The 13,292-nt window shown below is 32.4% G+C and overlaps 1 protein-coding gene across 1 annotated transcript; it reads left to right on the top strand.

Annotated features, from left to right (window-relative positions):
- Positions 1-4,878: 4,878 nt before the first annotated feature.
- Positions 4,879-12,875, top strand: LOC148280103 (uncharacterized). The gene is made up of 4 exons (XM_088228934.1): positions 4,879-5,087; positions 8,378-8,732; positions 11,553-11,685; positions 11,769-12,875. The coding sequence occupies exons 2-4, from the start codon at positions 8,381-8,383 to the stop codon at positions 12,511-12,513; spliced, it is 1,230 nt and encodes a 409-aa protein (XP_088085060.1). The 5' UTR covers positions 4,879-5,087; positions 8,378-8,380; the 3' UTR covers positions 12,514-12,875.
- The last annotated feature ends 417 nt before the right edge of the window (positions 12,876-13,292 follow it).

The following is a 13,292-nucleotide window of genomic DNA, read 5'->3' as shown; positions in this document are numbered from 1 at the left end:
GTAATATAATAGTGCGGCTAGGAATAGCAGGCGCCACATTCAACAGCATGAAGGCTGTCTGGATATCGGATATTTACTCAGTAAAAATAAAATGCCGCCTATATAACACCCATCTTTATTTATTTAAAACATCAAGTAAAAATAATTTATTTCTTTTTAGTTACATTGAGAACATTACAGAGCATCCAATTAATTCTCGACACATTACAAAATATATATTTCAGATTTATTAAATCGAAAAGAGAAAAAAATGTAAATCGTCATGTAAAATTGACATAGATATTACAATTTGGAAATCGCTCACCTAAGAGTAATCCCACCGTCATGATATATATTGACATCCGGGAATAACGACTTTGGCGGACTTATTGCTAAAAGAATTAGCTTCAAGCCAATAAAAAAACCGACTGATCAAAAGGGTCAAAAATTTTAATTTTGTATTTAATATTTTATAAGTCGTATATAAAGCATAAAAAATAAACCTTATAAATCATTTAATTCAGATACCAGCCCAATAAAACTTGTTAAAGTGTTCATTTTTTATTTACTGACACTAATAATTTTTCAACCACCTTTGAACCATTCTTAATAAGTCACTTTCTATATGAGTCCTGGTGGATTGACGTCAAACCTCGATTATGTCAAATTCACTGACAGGGTTTTCACCTCGCTGCCACTGACTTTGATCCGGTACCTTTGGGTATAATTGAATTGTGAATATTCTCTATCAATCTATAATATATATATATTTTTTAATTTATTTATTCATGGAAATACATATACAGGTGGCCGGAGAAGTGACGTTCAAAGGAAAAATATAATTTGAATCACCCCATGTATGTTCCGCGATACTGCATGGTTTTCGTGTTTTGATTTTTCAAATGGGTTTTTGAAAATTTTCGGAACGGTTTTTTTTTTCAAATTTGCCGAAGGTTTTTTCGGGATATTTTTAGTTTATCATTTTATTTGAATTGTACTTTTACGCATAAAATACTCAGCTTCGTAACATTAACGAAAGCTACAAAAGTTTTGACCTCAGATTGAGGATTTACGTTCGAGCGAGTCAGACTTGAATTTTCAACTTTAAATTAAAAATGTAAAAAGAAAATTTAATTAGTTTTTGAATAACTTTAAAAAATGCGCTGGACTCTACGCTTTCATAGTAATACAAAAAAGTATAACGTAATAGGCTTTTATTCGCTAAAAATAACCTTCAATGATACTGAGGTGGAAATATCTTAAGTTAGTAATTTGATTATGCAATTGGTGTACCAATGCAGGGCCTTATGCACCACAGATTGTGGATAGAGACATGACGATGATATTTATTTAAAACAAGAGTCGTGCGTTTATACACGCGCTAAAAATTTGAACATTTCATTTTACCTCGAATTTTCTCGCAAATGTATAACAAAATAATTTTACTTTTAACTACGTCACAAGTTCTTGTGAATCAACTTAGGCTCTACTTTTATTTAAGTTGCGATTTGCTGACAGAACAACTCACCGACGGAAACTTATGACGTCACGGGGGAAGCAATTTTAAAATATACACTCTAAATTTGGCAACGTATCCAAAATAAAACAAGTTTATTGGATTATAATTCTGATTTATTTTTAAAAATATATAAAGGGTATATTGTGACGCGTTTCGTCTTGATAGGACACGTTCAAACAAACTATAGAATATAATAGATATAGTATAGAAATCCACAATCATGAAAAAGCAATTATTTTTAGTATATAAGGAAACATTGTAAATATTAAAGTTTGTTTGTTTGAAAATGTCCTAACAAGACGAAACGCGTCACAATATACCCTTTGTATATTTAAAGAAATAAAAATAAATTAGAATTATAATCCAATAAACTTGTTTTATTTTAACAAATTACAACAGGGATGGAGAATACCTTAAATAAGGGAATATGGATGTCTAGGCTGTAGTATTTACAGGGCTTATGACCTGTCATTAGCTGGTTTAAGTGGCCACTTTACACACTGTGCAAATTCACCATTTTGCCCATGTTTGAACATCCATATTTCTTCAATTCTTCCATTTGTTGATTTTAGTGAATTTAAAGAGCTGAAACCTTTATTGTTGTGAAGAGATTCATTTGACTGAAATATTTCACATACTAAGCAACGCCTGAAAACATTTTTTCAATTTTTAAACTTCTTCTTGAACCAGTTGGTTTCATTACAATATATGAGTTTGTCCAAATATTCGTAGACAAAAGACTGGATTTCCCGAGAAAATTTTCCCGAGGGGGTGAAATCCAGTCTTTTGTCTACGAACATTTGGACAAACTCAAATATTGTTTTATTTATTTTTTTATTTTTTATTTTTTATTATTATTATTTTTTTTTTGCACCACAACAGGCCAGGAGGCCCAATTACAGTGGTGAATTACATCACAGAACACCCAGGCTTGAGAAAAATTACATTTTAATTTTTGTGTTCTCACCGGGAATCGAACCCGGAACCTTCCGTGCGTGAGTCAAGCGTCTTGACAACTACACCACGGAGGCCGCCTTGGATACATTACCAAATTTAATGTGGAATTCTACCAATTATCTGCATACACAATAAATAATAATATATACTCTTATGTTTTAAATCAGAAAAATGAAAAAAAATCATAGCGATGAATATTTTCATCGCTGTGATTTTATACGAAAGGTATATAAAAAATGGCTTAGTTTGATAGTTATTTAACTGATAAAAACCAAATAAAATACGACTGAACTTTCTCGCAAGTACTGACCTAGCACAGATTTTATTTCAAACAAGTCTGGACATAAATATAAAGCAAGTTTTAAAGTCTATTGTCTGTGCCCGTGCAGATAAATAATGCAGTTATGTGTTTAAAAAAACCAGAATCCTGGACTAGTGCTTTTGACTCGATGGCTACTCTTAAGCATAGGGATAAGTCCGCCTCGTAATGTAATGGTTCGGGCCTTCTGGGTTAGATTCGTAGTACGACTGATCGTCTTACATTCATGTAACAAAAATGATCAGGATACGCCGCGATTGGTGTGTAATGCATCGGCATATGCACCAATAGGTACGGGAAGGGTGAGATAACGACGATTTTTACATTTATGATTTTCCACGTGACCAAGGACTCCGGGAGAAAGTTTCGCGAAATATTATTTTCTAAGAAATTTTCTCAAGTAAATGGCAACCCTGACCACAGCTAACAGTAAAGTAAAAATACATTTATTATAGATGTTTTGAAAAGAACACAGTTAAACATGGTTTTTTCTGCAAATAGTGATAATTATTTTCACACATAATAATATTTTTGTCTACATATTGACTATTCATATATCTAACCTAAGGCGCCACTACACACTTGACCAAAATAACTGAAGTGGTTATAATAAGAATTTATCTGCCTTTGTTTTGATATTTAAGTTCCCACTTGTCTGAGGTTTATATTATTTCTTGCCTCGTGAAGCATTTTATTAATTTATTAATTAAAAATTACACTAGTTTAAATATTAATGAACTTATTAAGGCTTTTTAGGCGATGCCCGTGTCAAGCCACAATAAATAACAATAAAATACATAGTAAAATTAATTACATCAAATTATAATGACATAGAATAAAAATCTAGAAAAAAAACGTAAATGTCATAAATAATAAAATTCTAAAGAATACAATGCGAAAAAGATAATCAGAAATAATTTTTAAAATATAAATTATACGAATTAAGAATCACATATAATCAAATATACAAAATAATGGTAGCATTAAAATTAACAAAATAATATTAAAATATAGTTATTAAATATAATTTATTTTATAATATAGCGCGTTTGACTACTAACCATAAGATTTTGGGTTCGATTCTCTATTTTTGAGTCAGAAATATTTCATAAAATAATAATAATAAACGTAGTTTATTAACAAAAATAGCAATAACTTTCTCTACTACATAATAATAGTAAATATTTGAAGGGTACAGCATATGAATGGTTGATGTTAATTTTTATTCATTTAAAAGTAATATTGGCGCCTGGGGTGATATTCTGAATCTTCTCTACCCCCGAGATAGTGGTTAAGATATTAATATGGGGATTCGATTTTTTTAGATGCGACTACACTTTGCTTCGTTAACCTGATCGTGCCACCCTTAAGGCTTATGTATGATAATACCTAAGTTTTTGACTGAAATCATGAGTGGAATTTCTGTGCCATCTATTTTGAAAAGAGGAAGTGTGGAAAAATCAACTTTTTAAATACATTTGTGGATGTTGTAAGCAAAAGAGGTCCCAGTAATTGCCAGAGTTTAGATCGCAAAAATGTGTTAAATGAAAATTATCATGTTTGATGACACGTGTTCATATTTACTCGACGTTTAATCATCTGCGTGGCCAGATATAAAGCAAAGTGTAAACGCATGCAAAAAATTAAAATCCTTCTCCTCCTTGCTCCTTGAAAAACGCTCCATTTTAGCCGTTCTTTCGCCGTCCATTCGCTCTACATGTCCAAACCATCAACTCCTTTCTTGAATTTGTCAATAATGCTTTTCTCGCATTTTAAATGTTTTTTTTATGCAAAATTAAAATAGCGGTAACATATTTCTTATGAACTTAAGAAATTAGCAATATTTTTTCCCCAAATGTATTCAAGTTTCGTCTAATCAAATTTCTAGGTCAAACACAAATTATTGCAAAACACTCGAATCCATCATTCAGTAACTATTTTACAGCGAACGAGTTTATACAGATTTATAATTACAGTATTATAAGTGTCGTTTAACCAATTGATTCCACTAAATACCAAAGAAAAATTAAGTGTCCTCCTAGCTGCTGTGAAATTTATATTTTAAAGAAATAATCTGCCAACTCCAACTATCAATTTAATAAAATGTACGTAAACATTTTAATGTGTGATAATGTGTTTTCATGATTGTGCAAATTGGTTAGGTAATTGATTGATTGTGACTTTATTTAAAATTTGCAATAGATTTTACGTATATTTATTTGTCAGAAAGTGGTTGACAGCGTTTTGATTTACTGTGCATATTATGTATATTTATGTTTGCACAGATTAACAAATAGAAAAGAAAGTACCCAGGTGAGTCATTTTTAATATTGATTAAGTAATAACTTCAATTAAATATAGATTTTGATATGATTTACTTCCATGGACAGTCATTTTAATGCGGCCTTTGTCGTGTAATGTCAAGTAGATTAGTAGATAACATAGCTTGCTTTACGTACGGAGACCCCGGGTTCGATTTCCGGTGATATTGCAATTAATAAATAAATCAATGCGATGTTTTAATTTTTGGGTTATCTACCAATATAAATGAGCTTTCTGGCCTATTCTTCTTCTTTTTTTATGAGTTTTTCATCTGCCTATGTCTGGCTTATTATGATGGGAATTTAAAAGTTATTATGTTATATAATTCGAAAGACAAAACAAATTACGAACAGACGCTTAATTCTTTTGGCACAAAAACTTAAAATTATTTTTAAGCATGGAGATATATTTTCTGGAAGCAAAATGAATATCAATGATTACAAAACTCTAGTCCTAGTCTCGGACTAGCCTCTAGTCTAGTCTAGGACAGCTAAAAGAATAGAAAAAAAGCTGAGGAATATATCTCAAATGTCAGAGTATAATTATTATAAATGCATTATTATTTCCTTTTTTAAATTATACCGTATGATACTACTATTGTAATTGATGTGAGAGTGTTTAATCTTTACTTTAATAAAAGTATTGAAAAAATATATACATCAACCAATAAAAAACAATTAAAAAAATATGTTGAGATGTACCAAATATAAAATAGATTAGGGAAATAGTTTTATATATTATGATCAAGTTGTTTATTAAGTATTACACACTGAAATCTTCGGGAGCATAAAATGTGGAAATATTTTTTTTTTAAAGTGCAAATATCAGCATTACAAAAAGTAAAATAATATTAAAAAATCATTTTTTAAAAAAAGCTCCTAATATGGGATACTCAGATTGTTTCATTTAGCATGCAACAATCTCATGTGATATCAATATTATCGGAACCCAAATACTTAATGTATGACTCCAGTGAAGGCAGACTTTGCTCTGGATTCACTCCTTGTTTTTGATTTCGTGCCTTTTGTCTAAATGTTCCTTTTATTTTGCAAAAAAATCCGTTCTGTTTTATAAGGAGTCTGTGGAACCTGGATACAACCTGTAAAATATAAATAATTTTTGGGTTATATTTAAAAAATCTAATTTAGTAATATATTAAGACAAAATTTCATATAAGGATCACCCAGATCATTAGGAACAATATCAATAAAACAAATATATTCGCAGAATAAAATCTCCTTGAATTCAATTTCAAAACATGAAAACATATACTTTGGACTATAATATTGTCGATCCGTAAAATAGTGATTATTTCATCATCATCATTCCCTTTCCGCACCTAATGGTGCATAGGGTACTGCATTGGTACACCAATCGCAGAGTACCTTGATCAGTTTTTTGTTACATGAAGATAAGATGATCAGTCTTACACTTCAGGTACCAGTCCAGGGACTATGAAATATTCTGGTGTGTTTAACCTTTTAAATAAATAGTTCATTTCAATCATGTCGGGAATCGAACCCAAGACCTCTTTCATGCTAAGCAAACGCGCTGACCATTACGCCACGAGGCCGATATGAGTGATTATTTTGTGGAGAAATAATATTTAGACATAATAAATTAAAGCTTCGTAAATATCAAATCGGTAATGAAAAAACCGCAATCGCTGTCTCTGACGCTTGTGAGGCTTCTGGCATCCGGGCGTTTACCAACAAGTTTTTGTAGGTTGGTGGGGAAGTAAGTACCTACGCTGGGTAAAAGAGGGCGTTCTTACTTAGTTTTTAAGAAACACATTCATCTCATATTAGGGACATATGTCATATTCGGTTCGTCTCCTCTACATTTTGTAAACTTTGTATCTATTTGTTTTATTTTAATACATGAATATTTCAGTAATATCTTAAGTAAAAGATTACCAGGAAATTAAATTAAAATAAAAAGCGTCATTTTCCTAACATTATTTTGTTTTCTCATTTCTGAAAAAAATAAGTTTGACCAACGAAAATTTAACATATTATTTACAGTACATAACAATTTGAATTATTTTATTGTATTGTATTTATTGGCCATTTTCTCACGAATCGAACCCGTTGCATAGTAGGTAAACGTTACTCTACAGCGCGTAGGTAATTACATAAAATAAATTAATTGATTGATTCAATAAAGAAATATAAAAAAACTTTGTCTTCAACCACTTATTTTTATTTTTTTTACTGACCGGTTTCAAAGATATATAAGCTTCTTTATCAAGGTATACTTAACAAATGAATTATATCCTATTTTATTTTATCAATGCTGCGTATGGAGCTATTATTTTTATTCATAGAGGTGAGGGTCAGTGCTATTCAAGCTCCTGACGTCACTGCGACCTGTGAAGATCTATTGTGACGGGTCTCCGTGAATAGTTCTCGCCCTCCAAGCCCAGGTCTATAAAGAGCCTGGCTATTTATTTATTTATTAATTTGACACTTTACATATACAATATATATAGATATAAGGGGGGGCATATTGCCTTCATGCAATTTCTTCCTGCCTACCCAAACCGTTCAGTTTGAGAAAATTATAAATAAATGAACATATTGAATCTTACAATTTTATACAAAAATTAAAAACAAAAATTAACAAAATAAAAATATATATAAAAAATTACACTATACTATGAGGCTACTGTCTGGAAGGCGAGAGTTTATATTTTGCTAAATCTTCCCCTCCAAGCCCAAATCCGTAAAATATCGGGCTATTGGGTAGGGAGAGTGCTCTTTAATATCCTCAGATTTAACCAATGGTCCCCTGAGGATGAGGCTCCTTTTATGATGTAAAGCATCACATTCACATAGAATGTGTATAGGCGTTTCCTCATCTGCACTGCAGAACCTACATCTAGAAGTTACGTATGGAGCGTATGGAGCTAATAAATAAAGTATTTTTGTCTTGTAAGGGTGGGAAGCGTAATTTGAGATGGGTACAATCTTTAAAACTAGACAGAAGTGGGCTAAAGTTAAACTAAATAAATTACGCTTCCCACCCCAGGACAAAAAGTTTTCATTTATTAACTCCATACGCAGCACTAATAAAATAAAATGGGATATGATTAATTAGTTAAGTAAACCTTGATAAAGAAGCTTGTATAGCTTTGAAACCGGTCGGTAGAAAAAATAAAAAATAAGTGGTTAAAAACAAAGTTGTGTTTGTTTATTTTATTTTAATGAATAACCATGAAGTTAGTGCTTAAAAAAGAATATTTATAATTGATTAAAGTTTACGAAACCTTTTATTTACAGATAATGCGGTTTGCTAATTTTTTGTTCGGGGCATTATTAATTTATGGCACTCACTCTACTCCGATTCAATGGAAAGGAACTGTTCAAAATGAAAAAACATCCCCTCAAATGCAATTTAGACCGATGCCAAAAAACCCGCTGTATCAAACACAACAAAATGATTCAAACAGTGATGCCAGGCATAAATTGAATAGCAAAAGAGGTCAGCCAATGAGGAAAAATGATGAAGACTCTATTCAAAGTAAAGCTGATGACGAAAAGGACGACTGTGACTGTAAACATGAAATGGAAGTTAAGGACGACCTGCAACCAGAGAGGATGAAAACATTTGCGAATGTTGCCATAGACGTTATATGTAACTAAAATATTACCTATTATAAACATCATCATCATTCCCTTTCCGCATCCAGTTGGGCATATTGATCGCACCAATTGCCTGTTAGCAGATGAACGCTCGAATTAGTCTGGCTCGCGGATTTGAGTTATCTTTATTTACTTTGCCACCGAACCCTAATACAATGAATGCAATTACCTACCTTGTACTGGGGTTCTGGTACCTTATTGTTCGGAACTTCTCAGATCAGATCCTGTGGCCAGGAAGGAGAGGCACTTGATGTGGTTTCTTGATTATTATATGCGATTACACGACTCAGTGGATTAAATGAATTATTGATCGCAAAAATAACTTATTCGCGATCGCGGTGAGAATATCAAAGGCACATGCAAACACGATGACAGTTTAGTTGTTATTATGGGGCCGGAGACAATATTGGTACTTACGGTAGGAATTGCTACATCTTGGGTCCGATAGGTAGCAAATAAATTTGAACGCCTCTACCGAGTAAATGTGCTAAACACACATATAGGAAATTTGGCGAAAACCACATATTATTATTATAGTTGGATAATTTATGTAGCGCAATTTTTGTGAAAATCACCTCAAGTGCGCTGTACAATAAATGAATATCCCAGCACCTCTTGCAGCCACAGAGCGCATGGACGATTGGGATTCTAGTTCCTAGGTTCTAATTTTGATCTATTTCAATTATAAATTATAACAGATAGGAGCTAGATTACAACATGTCTTGCAGCTACAGAGGGCATGGACGGTAAGTAATCTAGCCCCCATTTACATAATGTTTTAATTTGACAATGAAGATGAATGATGTTAAAACAAAAATTAAAATACAAGTAATAATAAAATTAAAAAAGACTAGTTGGATTATAATAAGTCTTGCAGCTACTGAGCGCTTGGACAATTGAAATTCTAGATCCCATTAGCAAAATTTAAGTGTTTTATGTTTGATAACATTTACATATTGAATCAAGATTGCCAATCGTCTTGCAGCTACAAAGTGCATGTACAAGTGGAATTCTAGCAACTTAAAATCATATCAATAAATTTACAAAATATGATCATTGAGCATATTAGATGATTTGTCAAGTGTTCATGCTAAAAAGTAAACAATAAAAATTAATTTAAAAAAAAAAAACACGTTTAGACATTATGGTTAACCAAATAAAGAAAGATATTTGAAGGCATAAGGTACTGTATTGGTAAACCAAATGCAGGGAAGATGGATCATTTATCACATAGGCTATCGCGGGGATAGAAAAAGCTTTGATAGCGCGTAATTAGCACGTAACTTACACGCTGTTAAAGCGTTCAGAATACCAGCCCAAGTTCCAGTCCAGGAACAATGAAATATTAATCATCAGCATTTCATTTCCACACCAAATGGAGCATAGGGCACATATCTGTATGAAAGAACTGAAAGGCTTAAGAATGGAAGCAACAATGGGTGATCTAAATGTCAATTGTCCTTTGTATGCTGACGATGCCATCCTTCTTGCTAACAACAAAGAGGAACTGCAATTCTTGGTAGCAAAAAAGTCCACGATGTATGCAAGGGAAGCGATTTGCTGATGAATGTCGATAAATAGAATCTGATGGTTTTTGAAATAAATGAAAGTATGACTAAATGTGAAATCTTTGTGAATTAACCCCATATATGAAAACAGGTAGAGAAATTTGTATATTTGGGAAGTATGTTTTCTAGGGATGGAATGACCAAGAAAGATATTGCAAGGAAGGTGAGTGCCGGGAACAGAGTGAACGGTGCACTTAAATCAACCTTGGCAAATAAATGTCTGTCGCAAGAGGCAAAATTAGCCGTTCACAATGAAGTTTTGGTCCCGACCCATCAGGGTGGACATCAGTATGGGAGCGAAGTATGGACTTAAACAGGGATGAAAGTAGGCTGAATGCTGTCGAAATGCGATATCTCAGGCGAATGTGTGGTAAAACTATGAACGATAGATGCACAAATGTCGAGATCCGTACATTATGTAAGGCTGAGAAAGGTATTACCGATAAAATCAAGAAAGGAGCTCTGCGTTGGTTTGGACATGTAGAGCGAATGGATAGCGAAAGAACGACTAAAAATATTTACAATGCGAATGTTGATGGATGCAGAAATAGAGGAAGACCGAGAAAGACATGGCATGACGCATGACCCAATCCAAAAATTACTTGAATACGGACATGTCAAAAGTCGGAATAATCGGCGCGCGTGCATGAGAAGATGTATGAATGTAGAGAAAGCGAGATAGGTATGCAAAGATAGAGTGACGTGGTGTTCTATCCTCTCCACCTACCCTTACGGGGAAACGGTGTGATGGTTTGTTGTTGTTGTATCTTGATCGTTTTTGTTACATACATGATGGTGAGATAATCAGTTTTAATCTTCCATTGCCAGCCCAGGGACTATGAAATATTTTGGTTTAAAAACGCCTGCTTAAATAAATATGTATATGAACATTCTAATACGATAGTAGACATACCCAAAAACATAATTTCATCCACTTTCTCAATAGTTCGCCATATTTAAATACATTCATTATTATGCTTGGCTTTTTTCCTATTTCAACGAATTTAATTTTTCCGACATTCAGTTTAGTTGTAATAAAAATATCTAAATAAAAATGTAAATTTTTTTATATTATGCCTACCGGCTACTAACTATTCATGATCTAAATAACCCCAATTTAATTAAGTAATTATTTCAATGGTGTACTGCGATACATATTCTGTATCAAAGTGAACAAACTTGAATATTAAAAACTAACCACCTTAGTGGGTTTTAAAATTGATTGGTTTATTTTCTTCTTTCAGTGACCCTTATTCAACCTTTGATAGGTTTACCTGGAAGAATCCTGGGGAATATAGTTAGACCTTTTCTGGTCTATTTTACTTCAAAATTATTCTCTGGAGGAACTGATTTGTTTATGAACATGATGAGCAATGGGTAATATATTATGATGCTGATCAAAATAACTGAATACTCAAAGACTTGGGATTTTCTTCTAATGGTTTGTTTATATTTTTCAGAAATCAGGATGGATTTCGTGAGGAACCTTATGCAGCGTATCCAGTATTCATTCCTGGTTATGGGTCGTACATTCTTTTATCAAATATTGAACCTTCTGAACTTTTAAATATAACTTCAATTATGCACGATACTTCAGTTGAAAGTGAAACAGAAAATGACAAATCAGATGTAAATTCTGAAGACGTTGAAAGCAAAGTGGAAAAAATTGAAGATATTATAAAACGCAAAGGCGTAAAAAGAAAAGATTGTGAAATAAATAATAACAGAGTGAGACATAAACATCGCGATAAAAATAAAAGCAATGAACAAACTTATGATGACGAAGATTATTCTGATGGTGAAAATGATAAGGATAATAAAAAATGTAAGCGATGTGAAAACGAAAGTGATGAACAAGATAATTCTAATGCTAATAAAACTAGCGAAGATGAAGAAATGAGTGAGGATGATATGGAGGAGAAATCAAAACAAAGCAAAAACGTTACCCAAAAAATTGACAGTAATCAAACAAAGTTTAATCCGTTATTCCTTGGTCAGACTCACTTGATTCCAATAACAAAGAAACCAAACGTCTTTGAAAATGAAAAAGACGTAGAAGAAGCAAATTGGAGTGGAGAAACAGATGACGAGATTAGAGAAAGTATAAAACAAATTGTGGGATCCGGGACAAAAATGAAATCATTGAAGAAACGACTCTTACTAAAGATATTGGAAAACTTACGCAATACTATTCTTGAAATATAACATTTAAAATTTGAGCTACTCCTTTTCGTCATTGCCGTTCGCCTATCCGCACCCAACTGTGCATAGAGAACTACATTTTTGTATTCTTATATCATTGTATCAGTTATTTCCAATCCATATTTAAACATCGTTTTCTTCAATAACAGTTCTTTTACACCGTCTTCTACCTATTGGCAAGCAGCCGTCCTGTCAAAAACTTCTTGTACATTGTTGTTCCATCATATTTTTGGTCTTCCTCTTCGGGAGACTGACAACGCAATCTGCGGATACCTATGAAGAGACATTCTTTAGCTTCCAGTTCACAGTAAAAGATCCATTTCAGATCTCATAATCTTTGTTCACTCCTGAGAAGTAAAATTATAATGTGATAAAAATACCTACATAATAATATTTATTTTTAATAGGTATTAGAAGCCTTTTACTTGTTTTTTCGAAGGTACATTTTTAGATTATTTGCCAATTTAAAATAAATATCTAAAATAAATATGTTGTTTCTTTCATTGACTGCCAGCCCTAACTTCAACTGCAGTGGGATTTTGAATGCTCTCTAGAGGGTAAGAAAGCGTTGCAAGCTCGTAATTAGTACGTAAATTCCATACATGCCAGCAATGCTTTCTCTACCCCTTAAAGAGCATTCAAAATCGCACTGCTGGTGTAGGAAGGTATGCAAAAAATTGCACGGAGCCGATCATTATCTTTATTTTTTTCAAAGCTTTTTTGTTTTTGAGAACTTTAATTATATTTTGTAAAATGTCTAATGTTATTCAATTTGCCAAAAC

This window comes from Micrasema longulum, unplaced genomic scaffold (genome assembly GCF_059751315.1).
Source record: "Micrasema longulum isolate JH-2025_06_02 unplaced genomic scaffold, ASM5975131v1 h1tg000615l, whole genome shotgun sequence".
Taxonomy (NCBI): Eukaryota; Metazoa; Arthropoda; class Insecta; order Trichoptera; family Brachycentridae; genus Micrasema; species Micrasema longulum.
Note: the sequence above shows the minus strand (reverse complement) of the source record. Positions and strands in the feature narration are given on the sequence as shown.

Excerpts from the sequence above, each read along its gene's own strand:
- LOC148280103 (XM_088228934.1), top strand. The coding sequence starts at position 8,381 with ATGCGGTTTGCTAATTTTTTGTTCGGGGCATTATTAATTTATGGCACT. Across the intron at positions 8,733-11,552 it reads TGTTGCCATAGACGTTATAT|TGACCCTTATTCAACCTTTG; the intron begins GTAACTAAAATA and ends TTCTTCTTTCAG. Across the intron at positions 11,686-11,768 it reads ATGAACATGATGAGCAATGG|AAATCAGGATGGATTTCGTG; the intron begins GTAATATATTAT and ends TATATTTTTCAG.